Raw genomic sequence first — 21,706 nt, 5'->3', positions numbered from 1 at the left:
GCAGCCATATTCTGAAGTGACTGAAGACATTCAGGTGTTTGTCTGATCGACCCGAATATAAAACATCACCATAGTCCAACCGAGGCAAAATAAGGTCTTGTGTTAATGTTTTCAAATGATCAGTAAGAAGATATTTTCTTATTCTGCATAATTGGTGCAATTTCCAAAAAGTTTTTTCTTTGTCAGCTGGTTTATATGTAATTCTAGAGAAAGAGAAGGATCTATAATAATTCCCAAAATTTTAAGAGATGTTTCAAATTTTAAATGTTTTTATTCCCTTCTAGGTCTGCCAGGCTTGTCCACCATGTTTGGAAAGAAAAAGAAAAAGATAGAGATTTCGGGGCCTTCAAACTTCGAACACAGGGTTCATACGGGATTTGATCACCAAGAGCAAAGGTTTACAGGACTTCCTCAGCAGTGGCATAGCTTGCTGGCCGACACAGCAAACAGGCCTAAACCTGTGGTAGATCCTTCATGTATTACACCGATACAGCTTGCACCTATGAAGGTATGGTACGATGTTTGCCATTGCTAGGCGCTACAAACTTTAACCTGGAATCTGTAAGAATGAGACCGCAGAGCAGCAGCATTTAATAAAAATACTGTTTCATACAGAATATAGAGGTGGACTATGGTGCTCATTTTCAAAGCACATAGACTTACAAAGTTAACATATAGGCATATTTTCAAAGCACTTAGCCTTCCAAAGTTCCATAGAAACCTATGGAACTTTGGAAGGCTAAGTGCTTTGAAAATATGCCTGATAGTAACCTATGGAACTTCGTTAGTCTATGTGCTTTGAAAATGAGCCTCTTTGTCTTTACTCATAGACAGAGGCAGAGAGAAGGTGAGAAACATTTTTTCACCCTGGGAAAATAATGAAATTTTAGGACAGTTGGACTTTTGATGTGTATGTGTTCAGAATATATCAAGTTACTGTCTATATACTGCCCTACAATAAATATAGAGTAATATAAGTAAGTCCACTTAAGCTCAAAAATGTTAAGTGTCTTTCTGTAGTATAGATATTATGTCTAGTCATAATGTATATTGGGTTTCTAATAGCCTCTTCAGGATCCCCAGCATTTCAGTTGCAAAAAGCAATAAGTACATTGCAGAGATAGCAAGTGAAACATGCTTTTTACATTTTCCCACAAATAGCCAAATGGACTTATTGCCCTGCAAAGCAGGGGCGTAGCTACGGGTGGGCCTGGGTGGGCCCAGGCCCACCCATTCTCGGCTCAGGCCCGCCCATTTGGATGTCCTTCTCCAATCGGAGGCGGAGGGCTGTACGGGGGTGTGGCTGGCGTAGCTTACATGCTCTACCACCTCAGCCTGCACCTGCTCTTCGTGCCCCGCCACTCTCGTGCTACCTGCGCGCCGCCTCCTGGAAGCCCCGCTATGGGCAGCCGACGTCGATCCCAAGACCCGCGCCGCCTTCCTGCTGGGCGGGGCCGGCATGTACGCGGTGGCGGCGCTGGTGCACACAGCGCTGGAGCAACCCGAGGCGGCCGAGCAGGCCCTGGAGCGCTTCCAGCAGCTGGGCCCCATCTGCGCACCCTCCTCAGATTTCCTCCGCGGCTCCGACGAGCTCTTCGTGGGCCTTAGTCTGGAACTGAAGCAGAGGCTAGGACAGGAGGTAAGTCGGTGTGGAAGCCTCAAGGTGGGCCATCTAGGGGTAACCAAGAAGTAGCTGTGGAATGAACTATTGACCCTTACATCATCTGATGTATGGGATCCTGTTGACACTGATTCCTGAAGGTTTTTTTTCCCTTGGGTTTCACTCACCTGAGGAGGGGGGTTGGTATGGGAGGGGGAGGTGTATGTGTGCTTGGTTTCTTGGGGCTACAAATTGGGGCAAAATTGGATGGCAGGAGGCCTAGATCTGAACTTTATCTCAGATAAGAATCAACTGAGGAGTTGAGTTTTGAGTTTATTTTTTATGTCACTCTATACCAGGGGCGTAGCTACGGGTGGGCAGCCTAGCATACCACGTTGCGGGCAGTCGGGCATCCGCTCAGGTCTCCCAGGGCAAGCTCCGAAGTTCCGAACATCAGCCCGCCGGCGCCTACCTTCAGGAATGCACTGCAGGGCTGTGCAGGCAGCACGTCGTAGTGTTTCCCATGATTCCATCCATCCTACGCGGCGGTAGCAGCGCTAATGACTGAACGTGCGCACGTGCACGCACGCAGGTGCGAGGCGAACCTCAGCCTGGCCCTGCCTGGACGTGGGAATTGGTTTGGGAACTGGAAGTTCGAGACAGACGAGAGATCATTCCAATCCAGAGTCAAGTTTCAGCACTCAGCAGTGTCTCCATAACTTTACTGCCAAGGTAAGCAGCAGCTGCCTGCTGCCAGCAGCCCAGCCCAGCAGCTGCCAGCAGGAAATAAAATTGTAAATGCTTTTTTTTTTCATCATAATCATCATGTAATTTTTTTTTAAATTAAGGCTAGATCAAGAATTAGGTGTCTGCGTTGGTTGAATCGTAGCTGCCATCTTCTGAGTATGTTTGTCTCTAGTTACTCTAGGTTGATAAGATGGTCGTTGACAACCTATTTTAGAATTATAAGATGTTCTAGGATTCATGTAATTCTTGTGTTGTTGAAAACAGGGCTTTGAAGAAAAATACAAAAGCTTTTTATAATTAGATTTTTGTAGTTGTGGGCTCAGTGGTTGTATATTTCATATAATGTTTTTTTGGCTGGGGATGATCTCTGTAGTGGCCAGGTTAAAATAAAATAAAATGTTTTATGTTTAATGTAGGCGGGTTTTTGGATGGGGGTGGGCTCTGAAGTGCCCAGGCCATTAAAAAAACAAAAGGTTTTATATTTAGTGCTTCAGGGTGGGGGAGGGGGAAGATTGGGAACAGGGGAGATGCCAGACTATGGGGGTAGGACAGGGCTGAAGCTAGGCTACAGGGAGGGGTGGGGGGTAGGGTAGGGCTGATACATAGCTACGGGATGGATGATAGGGAAGGGCTGATGGGCTACGGGGATTGATGGGGGGTGGGAAGGGAAAGGAAGGGCTGATGCTGGGCTACGGGGATGGAGGGGGAGTAGGAAAGGGAAATAAAGGTCTGATACTGGGCTACAGGGATGATTGGAAGGGGAAAAGGACTTCAAAGGTATTTACCCATGTTCTTTTTAATACAGTTTAATCAGTCATTTACATTTGTTATAAACTAAACTTTGAAGGATATATGCCATTTCTGTAATTATATTGCAGGATCCTGACATATGTGTTGAGATGTTTGCCATTATAGTAGACTTAAGTCTTGTCAAATTTAAGATATGGGATAACGTAACTCTATTTAAAAATATCAGTTTTTCCATTAAGTATGTGTATGGTTTATGCTGATGCAGGGCAGCTGTTGGGCAGACTAATTAGAAATCCATCATCCAGTGCAATCTAAGGCATTATTTTGTAGTATTCCAAGAAACACTACTCATACCTGTATACATAGTGCCCACCCATATTACCTCTGGGCCCACCCAAAATGTCAGGTCTGGCTACGCCACTGCTGCAAAGGCAGAAGGAAGCACACTTCTCCAGTTTCTTAAAATCATTCTTCCTTGTCTGGGGCCATACTGTCCTGGACAGGTGGGTGTTATCCTCTCCTTCGAGCAGAGAGCAGATGGAGGTAGAGAAAAACTAATCTCTTCCTGTGAACTCACCAATATAAGGGCTGGTGCTCTGTGGAAAACTTTAGCATACAACTGCTAAAGCAGCACAAGGCTCCTTATAACACACACCCGTGGCCCATTAACCACTGCAGTTGTAATGGTTATTGAGCGAGCACCATCAGCAGATTGTGGCACTTGCTACCCTGCATTTACAAATTCCCATTCAGGAAAAGAAATAAAAATATATAGAGAGAGGATGAGTCGAAAGAGCAGAACTCCCAGAGAGCCCTGAGCCTTAGTCTTCCAAGGGCGGGTCCCAGGTTGGTTTGGCTCAACTAAAGGAAAGGAAATTATCAAGATATGACAATTTCACCTTGCTTGTAATCTGGGGCCGTACCATACTGGACAAGTGGGATGTACCCAAGCAGAATTACAGGGCAGGGGAAGCAGAGCGCCCCCCCCCCCCCCCCCCGAATGACAGCTCTACCAAAGATCGAGCAGGCTCTAACCAGCACATCTAGCCTGTAATGCATCGCAAAGGAATGGAGTGACAACCATGTTGCTGCCTGGCAGATCTCTTCTGGAGACACTGACTGAGCTGCTTCCCAGGAGGTCACCTGAGCCAGAGTCTAATGTGTCCTCAACCCAGGTGGAACATCTGGTTCCTACAAAAGTAAGTGGCCTCGATAGCCCCTTTGATCCACCTAGAAATGGAGGCCTTGGATGCCGCCTGACCCTTCCGAGGTCCATGGAACAGTACAAACAGGTGATCAGAAAGATGAAACTCATTCTTCTCCTTCAAACACCACAGCAACGTCTTGTGAACGTCCAACTTGTACAGCCTTTGAGCCGAGGTGTCAGAGCCCTCATTCACAAAGGAAGGCAAACACATCTCCTGGTTTAAATGAAAAGGTGAGATGATCTTAGGAAGAAAGGAGAGAACTGTGCAAATGGACACCGAATCCTCGAGAAGGAAAGATACGGGTCCCAACAAGACAGAGCCTGAAGCTCAGCACCCTCCTGGCTGAAGAAATCACCACAAGGAGCAGTCTTCAAAGTAAGGTCCGTAATTGAAGCCGCCCTCAACAGCTCAAAGGGAGCCCCAGAGAGCACCAAGAGGACCAAATTCAGAACCCATGAGGGAAATGAAGGCCAGACTGGAGGGCGCACATGTGTGACCCCCTTCAAAAACCGGCCATCTCCCCATGTGCTGCCAGTGAGATGCCCAAAATCTTGCCTCAAAAGCTGGAGAACTGCCACCCCAACCCTCAGAGTTCAGCACTAAGCTTTGCTTCAGTCCTTGCTACAAAAAACCAAGGATATCAGGAATCTGCATATTCCAGGTAGAACACCAGTGAACCCTATCAGTCCAGAATGAGCTGAAAGGCCACCATTTCTAGCTGTCACTCTCCCAGATCCAGAAGGGAGTGACTGAGAAGTCCGCCTGAATGTTGCCCTTGCCCGTGATATGGACCGCCAAAAGGGCTTGCAGATTCACCTCTGTCCAGTGGCAGAGGATTTCCACCTCCAGGACCACGGCATGATGTCTAATGCCACCTTGCTTGTTGATGTAAGCTACTGCTGTGGCATTGTCCACCATCACACAGACGCCCCTTCTCCCAAACCAAGGGGATGACCTCCAGCAATGCGCACTGCCAGAGTCTCCAGGTAGTTCATGGACCAGAAAGTTGTGCTCCACTGCTGACTTGTCCAGAATGGTAGGGACCGACTGAAGGAAAGGAAATGATCAGATATGACATAATTTCACTATGTAGCTTCAGAAGAGTACTGCAGTAGTTTGAAATTTGCTTACAGGATGTGTTTGTTCTGGCAGTTGTAAGCCCTCATTTTAGAAGCCCTATTCATGATTGATACATGTAAATACTGGAATTTACACATTCATTTCAAATACATATTTAAAATCTGATTTTAGAAAGCCAGTTACATGTATATAACTGCACTACATATAGATAGGAAGGGGGTGGGGTTTGGCCAGAAGGATGTTAGGCTGCGTAGAGAGGGGCATAACCAGCAGAAGAAAGGAGGTGTTGATGCCCCTCTACAAGTCGTTGGTGAGGCCCCACTTGGAGTATTGTGTTCAGTTTTGGAGGCTGTATCTTCCAAAAGATGTAAAAAGAATTGAAGCGGTGCAAAGAAAAGCTATTAAAATGGTATGGGATTTGCGTTGAAAACCGTACGAGGAGAGACTTGCTGACCTGAACATGTGTACCTTGGAGGAAGGGAGAAACAGGGGTGATATGATACAGATGTTCAAATATTTGAAAGGAATTAATCCACAAATGAACCTTTTCCGGAGATGAGAAGGTGCTAGAACTAGAGGACGTGAATTGAGGTTGAAGGGGGGCAGACCCAGGACTAATGTCAGGAAGTATTTTTTCACGGAGAGGGTGGTGGATATGTGGAATGCCCTCCCATGGGCTTATGCGTTCAAAGCCCCAAAGGATGATGGTCTTTTTTTGTATTTCTCTTTGTGTAATAGGTGTTCGTGTGGTACGTGTGCTACCAGCTACATGTGTGTTCCCACACTCATACGGGTATTTTACAAAACCTTTTGTGAAGTACTCTGGATAAAATAGTGTGGTTGCCATGTTAATCCACTTTAAGGGTAATAAATAGACATTTTAAAACAAGGAAAAAAGATGACCTTCAGGACAGATGAAGGAGGTTCTGCCTTCAAAAGCTATTTTAAAAAAATTATGTATTGTTAGTCCAATAAAAAGTGACCTATTTTCTTTCATTTGTTTTGTGAAATACTCTACAAATCGTGAATATTCTGAATATCCTTCTTATGTACACAACATGTAAAGTGCATAGTGATATACATAGGGGAAAAATATTTGTCACCTTAGATATATGAAGCCGGGTTTTATATTAGAAGTTACCACTCAGGAACGGGACGGTGGAGTTATTGTGCTTTGTGGACAATACTTTGAAATCCTAAGCTCGTTGTGCAGCTGCTGTTATGTCAGTCAGAAAGGAATACTGAACAAAACGGACAATATCGTAATGCTTCTATGTCAATAGATGGTGCATCCACATCTTTGATACTGTATGGAATCCTTGGCATCTCATCTTCAAATAGTTACAGCATAACTAGGAAGAGATAGAGAAAGGGCATTAAAACGATAAAGGGAATGGAACGGCCCCTCATGGGTAGAGAAGTCTGATTCTCTCTTAAACGTGTTTTGCTTGATAATGTTTAAATTTCTCCTAAAGGGAAAGTTGGGAGTTCTTATTGATGGAGCACTTACACTGAAGGGCCAGATTGTGGGATATGTTGCCGAGGGATGTGGTCTCCACCCTCATCTCCCCCTATGTTCCCGCCCGTAACCTCCGCTCACAGGACAAAGCCCTTCTCTCAGTACCCTTCTCCACCACTGCCAACTCCAGGCTCCGCTCATTCTGCCTTGCCTCACCCTATGCCTGGAACAATCTTCCTTTACCCATACGCCATGCCCCCTCCCTACCCATCTTCAAATCTCTGCTTAAAACTCACCTCTTCGCTGCCTTCGGCGCCTAACCGCTCGAGATATATAGAATGCCCCAATCTATCCACCCTATCAGATTAACTGTTCACTTGTCTTTAGATTGTTCTCTTGTCTTTTAGATTGTAAGCTTTTTGAGCAGGGACTGTCCTTCTATGTTTAAATTGTACAGCGCTGCGTAACCCTAGTAGCGCTTTAGAAATGCTAGTTAGTAGTAGTAGTAATAGTATAGCTGGGTTTTAAAATGGTTTGAATGAAGGGATAGCGTAATGGTTAGTGTGAACCTAGGAAGCTGGGTTCGATTCCCACAGCAGCACCTTGTGATACTGGACGATTCACCTAATCCTCCATTGCTTCAGGTACAAAACTCTGCTTCAGGTACAAAACTCAGACTGTGAGTCTACTAGAGACAAAGTACATGCATGGTTTATAGTTTATTAGGAATTTGCTAACCTGCAGGTCTCGGCAGATTACATGAATCAAAAATTTAAAAAGTTACAAGTCATAAGAAAAGGGAAAGGAACTACAATAAATTGGTAGGACAGGTATACAAACAGCAGAAAGCAAACAATTTCAAACTGCATTAGTTAGGGAAAGGGCAGGCAAGGAAGCGTGAAGAGGGGAGTAGGGTAAAGTGTCGCAGGGAGGGGAAGGGAAAAGGAACAGCAAGGCAAATTTAACCAACCCCCCAGGAGAACCTAGGATGAATGAAAGGCTTGGGTAAAAACCCAAGCCTTCAGTCCAGATTTGAAAACCTTCAAAGAGAGTGGAAATGAATTCCAGGAAGACTGTGCAGTGAAGAAGGTACGATGCCTAGTTGACTCTAATTGGGCATGTTTAGGGCCAGGTAGGACCAAATAGTGATCATAGAGCAAAGTAAGTGAACTGTGGATTATTGAATTGTAAGAGAGGACAGGTGAGAGAGTGGCCCATCCTGTGGGCTTTCAATGTTAAGGAGTTTGAAAGGAAGACGTTGTTGAATGGGAAACCTGTGGTATTTTTGTAGCAAATGGGAGACATGGTCCCGGCATTGGGCATGACATAACAGTCGAATAGCCATGTTTTGTAGAGACTGAAGTCTCTTAATATTCGATTGAGTATAGCCAAGGTAAACGATATTGCAGTAGTCTAATCTTGTAAGCAGTTACAGAATTGAGGAATGAAAAATAGCAGGGTTGAAATAATGATGAATATCTAATATAATAATTTGCTCCTCCAACGTTCCAGTGAGGCTACCTGTGATGGTAACCATCTCCTGACGTCACTGGCCCGCGACAGGAGATGTTACTACTCCTAGCAGGGAGGCGGGAAGCGCGCGACCACAATAACAAAGAAAGGGCAGAGACGTTGCTCTCAAGGAGCCGCTTCAGATCTTTAGCGGACCAGTGACAGCTGAACGGCAGCGGGAAAAAAAAGAAGAGTGGGAGCCACTTCAGTACTCGAAAGACACTGACAGCTGAACGGCAGTGGAAAAAAAGAAGACCGGCAGCCGCTTCAGCTCTTGAACGCCAGTGGCCAAAAAAGGTAACCCACAAAAAGAAAACTCACACACACACTCTTACTGTGGACGCCTCTGTCTCATTGTCTTCGGACTCTGCATCACTGCCGCTCTCCTCTGCAACCCCACGTCCCTCTCGCTTCCAGCTCAGGTATCGGTGCCGGTCATTCCATCTTCACTTACCAAGTAAGGGTTACGGCGGCCGCCAGCAGCGGTAAAAGGCGTGCAGCCTAGGCCCTTTTCTCTGTCTCAGCTGTGGTCCTGCCCTTGCGGAAACAGGAATTGAGGACGGGATCACAGCTGAGATAGAGAAAAGGGCCGAGCCTGCACGCCTTTTACCGCTGCTGGAGGCTGCCGTAACCCCAACGAGGTAAGTCAAAAGATGACTTCCAAACTTCGTAGGGAGGGGGCCTGGAACTGGAAGGGAGGGACGACGACCCTGGAAGTGGGAGGGAGGGGGGACCCTGGAACTGGGAGGGAGGGAGGGAGCCAGGGACCCTGGAACTGGGAGGGAGGGAGCCTGAAACTCGGACGGAGGGGGGGACCCTGAAACACGGAGGGAGGGAGGGGAGACCCTGAAACTCAGAGGGAGGTGGGGAGGACCATGAAACTCAGAGGGAGGGGACGACCCTGGAACTCGGAGGGAGAGAGGAGAGACCCTGAAACTCGGAGGGAGGTATGGGGTACCCTGAAACTCGGAGGGAGGGAGGTGGGGGAACCTTGAACTCGGAGGGAGGGAGGGGATGACCCTGGAACCCGGAGGGAGGGAGGGGAGGGGGTGGCAACACTCTCAATCTCACACACACACACACACACACACACACTCTCTCTCGCACCCAGTCTCTCTCTCTCACACACACACACACACACACTCGCACATTCCCTCTCTCGCTCTCTCACACAGTCACTCTCACACACACTCTCTCAAACATACACACTCTGAGGAAAAAATTGCTAGTGCCTGTTTCATTTCTTTCAGAAACGGGCCTTTTTTACTAGTATATATATGTAGACCACTTTAGTTCTACCACAGAAAGGCGGTATATGGAATCCATGTCCACTTCCTCCCCCATCTGGACAAATTTCTGGAGAACAGATCTTAAATGATTTGAGTGAGTTATAGGAATTTCACTTTCCTATTAGGTTCAGCTGGGGGCTTCCAACTGATCAGGCTGTCCGCTGTAGGTGACAGGATGCTTGGCTCAGTGTGGCATTTCTTGACAGTCCATGTGCCTTCTTTCTGGTGCTCGATATCATGATTTAGAGTGGCTGCTTCTACTTTATATTCCTGGTTTCCTTTACCCTAACCCCTACTTGCACCTGGAAATGACTTTGCCCCTTGTATTTCAGTTTTTTACTCTCTCCATTGTGCTTCATTCCAGTCTTCTTTAACAATTTTGATTGTCTGTGGACACCCTGTGTGATCAGGACAAAGAAACATACATAATTTATTTCATAGAAACATACATGATGTATTTCTTAGATTGTTCAAACATATTCAGTCTCTTTAGATTAGTTGTACCTAGTGAAAACTAATTTTGTCAAATATTTCACTTTAACAAAAGCTATCCCCTAAATTCTATAAAAGTTGCTAAAAAATTATGCATGTAAATTTAGGCACACCACAAATTTGCGCATGCAATTTAATTTAGTGATGAGCTAATTGGTGCTGATAATTAGCTTGTTAAGCAATTGGAATATACACACATAATTAAGGAGCAAGTTCAATAAGGGCACAGATTTAGAAAGGTCAAGGATGGAACGGGACGGCGTTCCTAAATTTAATGTACGTAGTTAAAGAATACGAAGTAAATGTGTATAATTTATGCGTAAGCACCATGCTATAAACTGCGCTTAACTTAAAGCGCGACTTTTAGAATAGTGCGTTTTTTTGGCACTATGTATAGAATTCACCCCCAAATGCTCCACAGAGTTAACTTGATACCCATTGTATGCCAGTGTGGGATATCTCTATCTCTGTGATATGTGGTTTACTATTTAATTTATTACTGTCTCATCTGTTTGTTACGTTACGGGTTTCTTCTAATTGTAATCACTTTAGGCTGTTGTAACTGAAAAGGCAATTAAGAAACTGGTAAAAAAAAAAAGTGCAGCTCTGCAATATTTAGTTGCAGTAATGCTAATACAAATGCGCCATCTAGTGTTCAAAGTGCTAAATATACCTTTTACAGTAGATTAAACCAGGGCATGAGTTTACATTCAGGATCTAGTGAAAGATGGCTAAGGTACAGGGGGATGATTAGAAGCAAACGCCAGCGCTAGAGGCTGTTAGCGCCATACTAGCGCCGGCGTTTGCTACCGCCCCATAATCAGAGCCCTCGAGCATGTGAAACAATGCATTCAAAGGCTCTGAACGCAACTAGCATGCAAATGCATGCTAAACAAGGCTAAACATATTCACCCCCAATGATCAGCGTTCAGAATGCCAAAGATTGGGTCGCTGGCTGCGGCAAACCCTACGCCAGCTCCGAGCTGGCGTTAGGGTTTGCAGATCATTGGGGAGGAATGGTGAGCCCTGTCCAGCATGCATTTGCATGCTGGCAGGCCCCCATTCCCACCAACAGCAAACCTGCCAGCGACAGTGTATAGGCCCGCCCAGCGCATCCCAGGATACACTGGGCAGGGCTGGGCGCCGCCATTTTGCGGCGTCGCAGGAAGAGGAGGGAGGCAGGCTACCCTCCCTTCTCCAACCCACAAAGTAGGGGGATAGGGGTGACTGGACCACTAGCGACCCCTTGCTGGGGGATTAGGGGGGGGGGGGCTGGAGACCCACTGGATCTCCAGCCATCCCTGAATCTGAGGGGGGGAATGGAGGTCCGCTGTACCTCCAGCCCCCCCCCCTGTTGCTCGGGGCAGGGGTAGTTGGGGCCTGGTGGTCCCATGGACCTCCAGCCCCTGTGTTTGACAGGTTTGGGCTTTTGACAGCCCAGACCTGTCAAACTAGTGCGGGAGGATTGTGCTGACCACATGCTCAGGCACTATTCTCCTGCACTTCTACCCCATGATCAGAGAGAATTGCATGCTTAAATTTGCATGTAATTATCACTGATCATTGGTATAAATCCCTGCGCTTTTCTAGCGCTATTTTAGAGCGCTGTTTGGAACAGTGCGGGTCTTTTGATCATCTGCTTGGTAGTTAGGAAGAAATGCCATCATAAATGAGGGAATGAAAAATCTGGATTTCACTGGAAGTTTTCATTCTTTTTATATAGGCATATTTTGATATCTAACAGTACACATATGTTTTTTTGAACACGTGGTAACTACAGGAACCGTGTTAGCCCTTGGAGATGTCGCCAACATTTTTGGGGTGTCTGCCCTGTAATTACCACAGACAAAAAAGCCTCTACTTTGCACAGCAGATAATGGGTAAAGCGTTAACTGCTCTACCTGATCTGCAGATAGCAATGTAAACCACAGGAAATAATCAAATACTATGTTACTGCCCACAAAATTTGGGGGAAGGCATTTCAAGAAATGAAAAATCGGGAATAAGCTCCTAGGTAAAAAAAGACCCAGTTGACTAATATTAAATACAAACTCCATGCTGTTATGTTCACTAATGTGTTCCAACTCTATAGACACTTCCTTATGTCAGAATCTGTTTCCAATCTAGGAAAAACCTAATTAAGGTGCCTCAAAAATATATACTTAACATCATTCATTCTCATATTTTTATAACATGATGCAAAGGAAACTCTGAAGCTGAGGGCCATGCAGCAAAAACTCAGGACCTTTATATGCTTCCTAGAGAACAGACATGAATGGTTGGTGTGCCAACCAAGGACAAGCAGACCATTAATTCTCACAAGTGGATAACGTGGCGCCACATTGCCTGGTCCGGGCTTTTTAACAAACTTTAAGAGCTTTGTGGAGCACGAGAGATGCCCCACCACACATGCGCTGGTGCCTTCTCGCCTGCGGTGAAGGCGCGGTTATCACAGTTGTTTATCTACCGCTGTGAAGGGAGGACTGTGTCTGTGATTTCTTTCCATGTCTGGTTGAGAGGAGCTTCTTTTTGGTGCCTTTTCGGCTTCTTTTTGAGTGATTTTTCACTGTGCCTTTTCAGGCTTTTCTCCCCCTTTCTTCCTGTATATTTTTAGTTATTTGTTTGCTAATTTTTAAGTTTCCTTTATGTTGCACGTCCTAGGCCGCGTTTAGGCCTACTCTCTGTTCGGGTCTTTCCATGAATTATTCTGTGGTGCCCTGCCTTTTTTTCAAATCCAATGAAGAGGACTACTTTGTTCAATGTGCAGGGACATATAAACTACACTAGTAAAAATCCCAGCAACTTCTACCTTTAAATTTTTTCACCAATTCCACATATTTTCGTATGTTCAATCATTTTTATTGATGTTTAACTTTCCAAACAATCATAACATTTCTGTTTTATCTTCCATTAAGTTATCACTGTGTTATACATAAACAGAACTCACACAACTGGAACATCATATTCTTTTTCCCCCTTTTTTTCCCCCTCCCCTCCCTTGTCCCCCAAGTTTTTTTTTTTTTTAAATAAAATTTTTTTTAATTATTTTATTTATTTATTCATTTTATATTACATTTATGTCCAATACATAAATGGAAAAGAAAAGAGAAAATATCAATTAAAACAAACATTAAGGAAAAATATCATCTTTGTTAGTCCACATTATTATCCACAATTGGGGGATCCAAGATCAGGAAAACAATCTCAAAGAAAATAAGAAAAACACGGAATGGTTAATCTTACAATTCATATTTTCTGAAGGAGGAAGGTTAATCAGTAATTGCAGCCGGTACAGTGGTAACTTAAAGGAAGTTGCTGCAGAGGGTTCTTCATCTGTTCTTTTAAGCCAGCATTCCTCCCCTCAGGGGGAGGAATGCTGGCTTCGGCCTAACCCCTGGTAAGCCTTTCCTCAGCTGAGAGGTGCCCAGCTCTACCACCGGCTGCCTTTCAGGTGCTGTGGAGGAATTGCAGCTCATCTGCATATCCTTACAGCCTTCTCCGGGGTGACACCCAGGTCCACTCCGATCCACTCAGGGCCTCCGCTCTAGGTGCCCAGCGCTCCCACCAGGTGCTGTGGAGGACTTGCAGCCCTTCTGCATTTCCTCACAGCTGTATCCGGGGTGACTCCAGTTCCACCCCGATCTTCCCAGGGCCTTCGCTCCAAGTGCACAGAGTTTCCAGGTGCTTTTTGGCTAGGATCAGGCGACCCTCAGGGGGAGGATTGCTGGCTTCGGCCTAATCCCTGGTAAGCCTTTCCTCAGCTGAGAGGTGCCCAGCTCTACCACCGGCTGCCTTTCAGGTGCTGTGGAGGACTTGCAGCTCATCTGCATATCCTTACAGCCTTCTCCGGGGTGACATAATCCCTGGTAAGCCTTTCCTCAGATGAGAGGTGCCCAGCTCTACCACCGGCTGCCTTTCAGGTGCTGTGGAGGACTTGCAGCTCATCTGCATATCCTTACAGCCTTCTCCGGGGTGACACCCAGGTCCACTCCGATCCACTCAGGGCCTCCGCTCTAGGTGGGGCATTTTTTCTCCTTACATCTAATCTTCTTCCCAGTTGCTAAAGTACCTCAGTCATTTATGGCCTCTATTCACATTCTCTTCCTAGCCCTGTCCCTTCCTAATCTTTTCCCTCACCCCCTACCTCTCTCTGCTACAGGAACTCAGTGCCCATCCATCGACTTCATCACCTCACCTTCTCTCCTACCCTCTTCCTCCCTCTTGGCTTTTAATCTCCGCCTCTTTCTTCCGTCCATTTTGCCTTCCCCATTCCACCTAAATACCTCTCGCCTTCGACGCCTTCGTGGCCACACCTCTCCTACTCTCCTCCGCTCTCTTTTACTCCTTCTCTTACTCTCAGCCGGTGACATCAATCCCAATCCTGGCCCCCCTCACCAACTATTATCCCAACTCTACAGATCTCACCGCGACCTCTCTAACCTCATCTCTATTTCTCTACTCCCCTCCTCTTCTCTGCCCTTCTCTTGCACCCTATGGAATGCCCGCTCTATCTGTAACAAACTCGCCTATATCCAGGACCTCTTTATCTCGCGTCACCTCCATCTGCTCGCCATAACAGAAACCTGGCTCTGCCCTGATGACTCTGCTTCAGTCGCAGCCCTGTGCCATGGCGGTTATCTATTTTCACATACTCCTCGCCCTGCTGGCCGTGGGGGCGGTGTTGGACTACTTCTCTCTCCCTCCTCCAGATTTCAACCCCTTCTTCCACCTCAATCTCACTGTTTTTCCTCCTTTGAAGTCCACTCTATCCGCCTTTTCTCTCCTCTGCCTCTTCGAATAGCGGTCATTTATCGTCCCCCTGATAAGTCCCTTTCATCCTTTCTCAGTGACTTTGACGCCTGGCTTGCCTTCTTCCATGATCCTTCCTCCCTCTCTCTCATCCTTGGTGACTTTAATATTCCTGCTAATGATCCTTCCAACTCTTATATTTCCAAGTTACTCGCTTTAACGTCCTCCTTTAATCTCCAACTATGCTCCACCTCCCCCACTCATCAAAATGGTCACTGTCTTGATCTAATCTTCTCCTCAACTGTTCACCCTCTAGTTTCCTTGCCTCTGATCTTCCCTCCTCTGATCACCATCTTATAACTTTCACACTTAAATCTCCTCCCTCCCAGTCCCGTCCTATCTTATCTAATTTATCTAGGAATCTTCACGATATTGACCCTTCATCTCTATCCTCCCATGTTTCAAACCTCCTCTCTACTGTGGCACCATCCACATCTGTCAACGAGGCTGTTTCATCTTACAACAATACTCTATCCTCTGCCTTAGACACTCTTGCACCTTTGATGACCCGCCCTGTAAGGCGTACAAAACCCCAACCTTTGCTGACTTCTAATATCCACTACCTACGTTCCTGTACCCGCTCCGCCGAACGCCTCTGGCGGAAATCTCGGGCCCTTGCTGATTTCTTACACTTTAAGTTCATGCTGACCTCCTTCCAATCTGCTCTTTTACGTGCCAAACAGGATTATTATATCCAACTGACCAACTCTCTTGGCTCTAATCCTCGACTTCTTTTCACCACATTGAACTCTCTCCTCAAGGTGCCCCCTCCCCCAACTCCCTTTTCATTATCTCCTCAGACCCTTGCTGAATTCTTTCACAACAAGATAAACCTTGCTTTCTCTACCTCACCACCTCTCCCTCCACTAGTCCGTTCCCCTCTCTCTCCTTCCCCTCATTCCCTTTCCTCCTTTCCTGAAGTTACTATTGAGGAAACTACACTTCTCCTTTCTTCCTCAAAATGTACCACCTGTTCCTCTGATCCCATTCCCACCCACCTTCTTAATGCCATCTCTCCTGCTCTTATTCCTTTTATCTGTCACATTCTCAACCTCTCACTTTCCACTGCGACTGTCCCTGCTGCCTGTAAACATGCTGTGGTCACACACCTCCTTAAGAAGCCTTCACTCGACCCTACTTGTCCCTCTAATTACCGACCCATCTCCCTCCTTCCTTTTCTCTCCAAATTACTTGAGCGTGCTGTTCACCGCCGCTGCCTTGATTTTCTCTCCTCACATGCTATTCTTGACCCACTACAATCTGGTTTTTGCCCTCTCCACTCAACCGAAACTGCGCTTACTAAAGTCTCCAATGACCTATTACTGGCTAAATCCAGAGGTCAATATTCCATCCTCATTCTTCTTGATCTTTCCGCTGCTTTTGACACTGTCGATCACAGCATACTTCTCGACACCCTGTCCTCACTTGGATTCCGGGGCTCTGTCCTTTCCTGGTTCTCTTCCTACATCTCCCTCCGCACCTTTAGTGTTCACTCTGGTGGATCCTCTTCTACTTCTATCCCTCTGCCTGTCGGCGTACCTCAGGGTTCTGTTCTTGGTCCCCTCCTCTTTTCTATCTACACTTCTTCCCTTGGTTCATTAATCTCATCCCATGGCTTTTCCTACCATCTCTATGCTGATGACTCCCAAATCTACCATTCTACCCCTGATATCTCACCTTGCATCCAAACCAAAGTTTCAGCGTGCTTGTCTGACATTGCTGTCTGGATGTCTCAACGCCACCTGAAATTAAATATGACCAAAACCGAGCTTCTTATTTTCCCCCCCAAACCCACCTCCCCGCTCCCCCCGTTTTCTATTTCTGTTGATGGCTCCCTCATTCTCCCTGTCTCCTCAGCTCGAAACCTTGGGGTCATCTTTGACTCTTCTCTCTCCTTCTCTTCTCATATCCAGCAGATTGCCAAGACCTGTCGTTTCTTTCTTTACAACATCCGTAAAATCCACCCCTTTCTTTCCGAGCACTCTACCAAAACCCTCATCCACACCCTTGTCACCTCTTGTTTAGACTACTGCAATCTGCTTCTTGCTGGCCTCCCACTTAGTCACCTCTCCCCTCTCCAGTCGGTTCAAAACTCTGCTGCCTGTCTTGTCTTCCGCCAGGGTCGCTTTACTCATACTACCCCTCTCCTCAAGACCCTTCACTGGCTCCCTATCCGTTTTCGCATCCTGTTCAAACTTCTTCTACTAACCTATAAATGTACTCACTCTGCTGCTCCCCAGTATATCTCCACACTCGTCCTTCCCTACACCCCTTCCCGTGCACTCCGCTCCATGGATAAATCCTTCTTATCTGTTCCCTTCTCCACTACTGCCAACTCCAGACTTCGCGCCTTCTGTCTCGCTGCACCCTACGCCTGGAATAAACTTCCTGAGCCCCTATGTCTTGCCCCATCCTTGGCCACCTTTAAATCTAGACTGAAAGCCCACCTCTTTAACATTGCTTTTGACTCGTAACCACTTGTAACCACTCGCCTCCACCTACCCTCCTCTCTTCCTTCCCGTTCACATTAATTGATCTGATTTGCTTACTTAATTTATTTTTTTGTCTATTAGATTGTAAGCTCTTTGAGCAGGGACTGTCTTTCTTCTATGTTTGTGCAGCGCTGCGTACGCCTTGTAGCGCTATAGAAATGCTAAATAGTAGTAGTAGTAACTCCACAAACTCTTGTAATTTCCTGGGTTCAACAAATAAGTAATCAGGAAATAAAACACTTACAAGGGAATCGCTCTAGGAAGGTCCCACCTAGGGCAATGATTCTTGGCTTAAAAGCCAAGAGTTCACACCTCCTAGTCTGCAATTCCCTTGATATGTCAGGAAATATATTTGTCTTTGAACCCAAAAAAACTATCAGCCATATGTTGGAAATACAATTTCAAAACATTGTTCCTATCTAAATCAAAGGCAAAAGTCACTAATAATATAACTCTCTATATACAGGGTATTTTAGGAAAATTTATCTTTCTCAAGTTATTTTTCCTTAATTGGTTCTCCAGAAGTTCCAGTTTTTTACAAGAAACATAAATTGTCTTCATTACCAGATTAACTGATTTTCATAGAGAAACCATTTCCGAAATCAAAGTCTTTATTTTTGTATCTTGGACTTCCACTTTGTTAGATAAGTATTGATATAATCACATATTTATTCCTAAAAAAATTTTGACATCTGAAGAAGAGTTATTCACACTCTGCAGCACTTCCCATAGTGCGTCCATTGTGACATTGTTTGGCTTCACCAGGTCCAATTTCTCCACAGAAACTGCTCCAGATATCTTCGGGGGGAAGAGCTCACTCTCCAATCCCCCAGTTGGTTTATTATCCGGAGTCAACGCTGCGCCAGGATCTCCTCAGATCGCGTGAAAATCCTAACCCACTTCAGGCGTTTCCACTGTCGACCTCCATAGCGAAGTGTTACTGTTTCCGGGTCTTGGAGAGGTCATGCCAACAGGGGGACTCAAAGTCACTCCCTCTCCACTGAGATTCGGCAATAAAGCCTTGCTGTTCCCCGAAGCAGGAACCAATATCCCCGACGTTATGACCCCGAATCTCTCCAAAGAAGTGGTGGGAACCCCAGCCGTGTTTGAGGAGGGCAACACCACGGCTTTGCCTTTCTTCTTCCCCATTCTCTGGGGAGCGCGCCTACTTCTTCAGGTATTCTAGTGTAAAACGGGAACTCAACTAACGTACATCCTCCCTCGACGCTATCTTGGATCCTCCAGTTTGGGACACTCTTTGTCTGGTTTCTCCTCAGAGGCCTGTCTGATATGGGTAACCCTTCAGCATAGCCCTCTGAGTCATTGAAACACGGAAGCCCCTCCACCACTTACAAGGTGGTGTCCCTTCGGAAGGGAAATAAAAAATTTTTTAAAACGAATCATCGGAGTTCACAGAATCAACATTGCTATCCTAAGATTCAAAAGCAATGATGTGCAAATGTTCATCAATCCATCATTTTGACTTATTGTTTTAACTTTTTAGTTAGCATTTTTGTAAAAAAATTTTAAAGAGCAGTCCAAAACTCTTCAAAGCTTTTTTTAATACAATTGACACTACTTAACTTGCAGCTGTTTTCAAGACTTTGAGAACCTCTACCGACATGGCCAAATTTCGTATCTTCCTTAGGGAGGAGGTTCAAGCTAGAAATGGGATTCTCACAGAAAAAGATTGACTCCTCCTCTCTCAATAGAATATGAGAACGTTTCGCGTGTGGCTTTCACTGGGGGTGCAAAGGGGAGCAACAAAGATTTTTTAGGGGGGGTGCTTATGGTCACATCCCAGGAGACACTGGATTCTGGCAAGGTGTGCATGAAGGACAGCCCATGCTCCCCCTCCCCCCCTTCAGCCAGGGTGGCCACTGACTTTGCTAACTGAACAGCCACATTCTGAGTGCTGGGCACTTTTTCCTCGTTCCTGTTGACAGCTGTCCTCCCATGGCCAGCATATCTCCTTCCACTCTCCATTCTGTCACTTCCCATGCTCTGCCACTTCTCTCTACCAGCTTCTGAACAGTGATAGACAAAAAGCAGACTGCAAGACAAACATACCCCTAGCTAGTACTAATAGAAAGGAATAAAAGGCATGGGGAAGTAGATCACACTGAAACCAAGACACTCCAAACAAATATCATTAGTACAAACAACTCCTCTCTACCACAAACCACCTCCTACGCCTGAGTCTGGTACCCACCACCCAACTAAGAGCACTGATTATGAGTGGTTTCATGTAGTTGGCATATACAGGCTGGCAGGGGGAAATCACTGGAACAATACAGTGAAAGGGAAACAAAACGAGCAAAGGACATACAATAGAAATATGTATTTAATATCAAAAATTCTTAATACATCTGTCATTTGGAGGGTAATTTTGTAATGGTGCACCTAGTTAATAGGGAGGAAGGCTTCTGTTTTTATCCTCTTTTTTATAAAGACATATAGATGCTTATATCTATTTATGAAATACCAGCACAAATTGAGCAACAATAGTGCTGATATTGTACATATCACCGCCATTTAAGAGCGAGCATTTACACCAGCTCTATGGCTGGCGTAAGTTCTTGCACCAAAATTATAAATGTGTATTTCACCTATTACACTAATCTATATATATATATAAAACTCACCCTCAGCGTTCTATTGTCTGCTGACGTCACTGAAGCCAAGGTTCGTATGTTCGAAGCTCTGAAGCCACGAAAATCAGTCTCTGGGCCCCGCCCTCGCGTCAAACGTTATGACGTTGAGGGCGGAGCAGATTCTCACCTCCAACGATCTACTCAGGCCACAAACTCCAGATTTCCACACTGTAGCTCTGCTCCGCCCTCCCGTCAAATCGCGATGACGTCAAGGGCGGGGTACAAAAACCGCCACCCACACAGAGCTACAATGGGAACAGCAGCAGTGCACGCCATGAACCAGGTAAAACAGCGACGAGCCATGCAGCCATGAAACCCTTGCTAGCGCCTGTTTCATTGTGCTCAGAAACGGGCCTTTCCATATCATCAAGCTGATCAATCCATAGACTGGTGGGTTGTGTCCATCTACCAGCAGGTGGAGATAGAGAGCAAACTTTTGCCTCCCTATATGTGGTCATGTGCTGCCGGAAACTCCTCAGTATGTTCTCTATCTCAGCAGGTGGTGGTCACACATCAGCAGCAGCTCTGGCTAGGCCTCCAAGCCTAATTTTTAGGTTTTGTTGAGTGCCTGGGGTTGAGGGCTCTTTTGAGCAAGTGCAAACCTGGTGGTGCCAGGTCCCTCCTTTTCTCCCCCCTCCCGCTGGCTCCGTTAAAAAAAAAAAAAATTTTGAACGTCCTTAAAGGCGTTTATTTCGACGTTTATTTAAGCGTCTATTGCAGCTACTCACTGGGACACCAGGTCGTTACAACTCGGAGCGGACAGCAGGTAATTTTTACCTTTTTATAGCGGGCAGGGGGTTCCCCGATTCTTCTCCTCGTGGCATATGGCGTCGGAGCGCGAGGGCGCAAAGGGTCGCTCCCCGGGTCGCTTGAGCGCTTCTAGAGGGGATGCGGGGGTCTTAAAGCCTGATTCGCCCTTGTTGGGTGACAGTTTCGTGACCGATGAATGTCCCGGTCCTTCCTCCGGCGTGGCGGTTTTTCCCGCCATAAACGCCCATCCCCCGCTCCTCGCCTCCGCCATCTTGGCCGGCCACGCGGCTCGGACGGCTTCTTCTTGGGCCGCCCTTGAGGTTGGAGACATTAATGCCATGAACGCCCTTAATTTGGGCGACGGCACAGAAGCGGCTAAAGTTAAGAGCCGTTCTTCCCGCGCGGCTCCTTCGCGGAGTTTCGCGCCGGACGCCATTTTGGATGCGCAGCATGTCTCTCCCCCGCTTTTGCGAGCGCCGGTTGAGGGTGCGTCTAGGGCTGTTGCCCAGGCTGCGGAAGTGCACAGTCTGGGGGGTTTCTCCCCCGAGTTTGTTTTGCTGCTGCATCAGGCCTTCCTCATGCACAACGCTGCCCCTGCTCCCTCGTCTAGTAAAGAGGTTGAGGTTCCCAGAGGTAAACGCCCTCGGGTTGATTCCCAGGCCTTGGAGGAATTTGTCTCCTCCGATGTAGATGAGGGCAGCGTGTCTGAGGTCTCCCAACGGTCCTTTGCGGATTCCTTGGAGGAGACGGATCCCCGCTCGGTTGGAGCGGATGACCACTCTGCAACGCGGCTTTTTAGCCCAGAGGATTTGCCCAACCTGTTGTTACAGGCCATGGACACTTTGAAGATTTCCTCTCCGGAGG

At 46.4% G+C, this 21,706-nt stretch overlaps 1 protein-coding gene across 2 annotated transcripts in view; it reads left to right on the top strand.

Annotated features, from left to right (window-relative positions):
• Positions 1-301: 301 nt before the first annotated feature.
• Positions 302-21,706, top strand: part of PAK5 (p21 (RAC1) activated kinase 5) — a 141,109-nt gene continuing 119,704 nt past the window's right edge. The window contains exon 1 of one of the 2 annotated variants that reach the window (XM_030196323.1): positions 302-508. In XM_030196323.1, coding sequence (XP_030052183.1) covers positions 305-508 — 204 coding nt within the window. In that variant the 5' untranslated portion in view covers positions 302-304. The remainder of the gene's footprint in view (positions 509-21,706) is intronic. The other variant, XM_030196322.1, reaches the window with a different exon arrangement.

The sequence above is a fragment of the Microcaecilia unicolor genome, chromosome 3 (genome assembly GCF_901765095.1).
Source record: "Microcaecilia unicolor chromosome 3, aMicUni1.1, whole genome shotgun sequence".
In the NCBI taxonomy this organism is placed as follows: domain Eukaryota; kingdom Metazoa; phylum Chordata; class Amphibia; order Gymnophiona; family Siphonopidae; genus Microcaecilia; species Microcaecilia unicolor.
The sequence above is the reverse complement of the archived record's forward strand: the minus strand, read 5'-3'. Positions and strand labels throughout refer to the sequence as shown.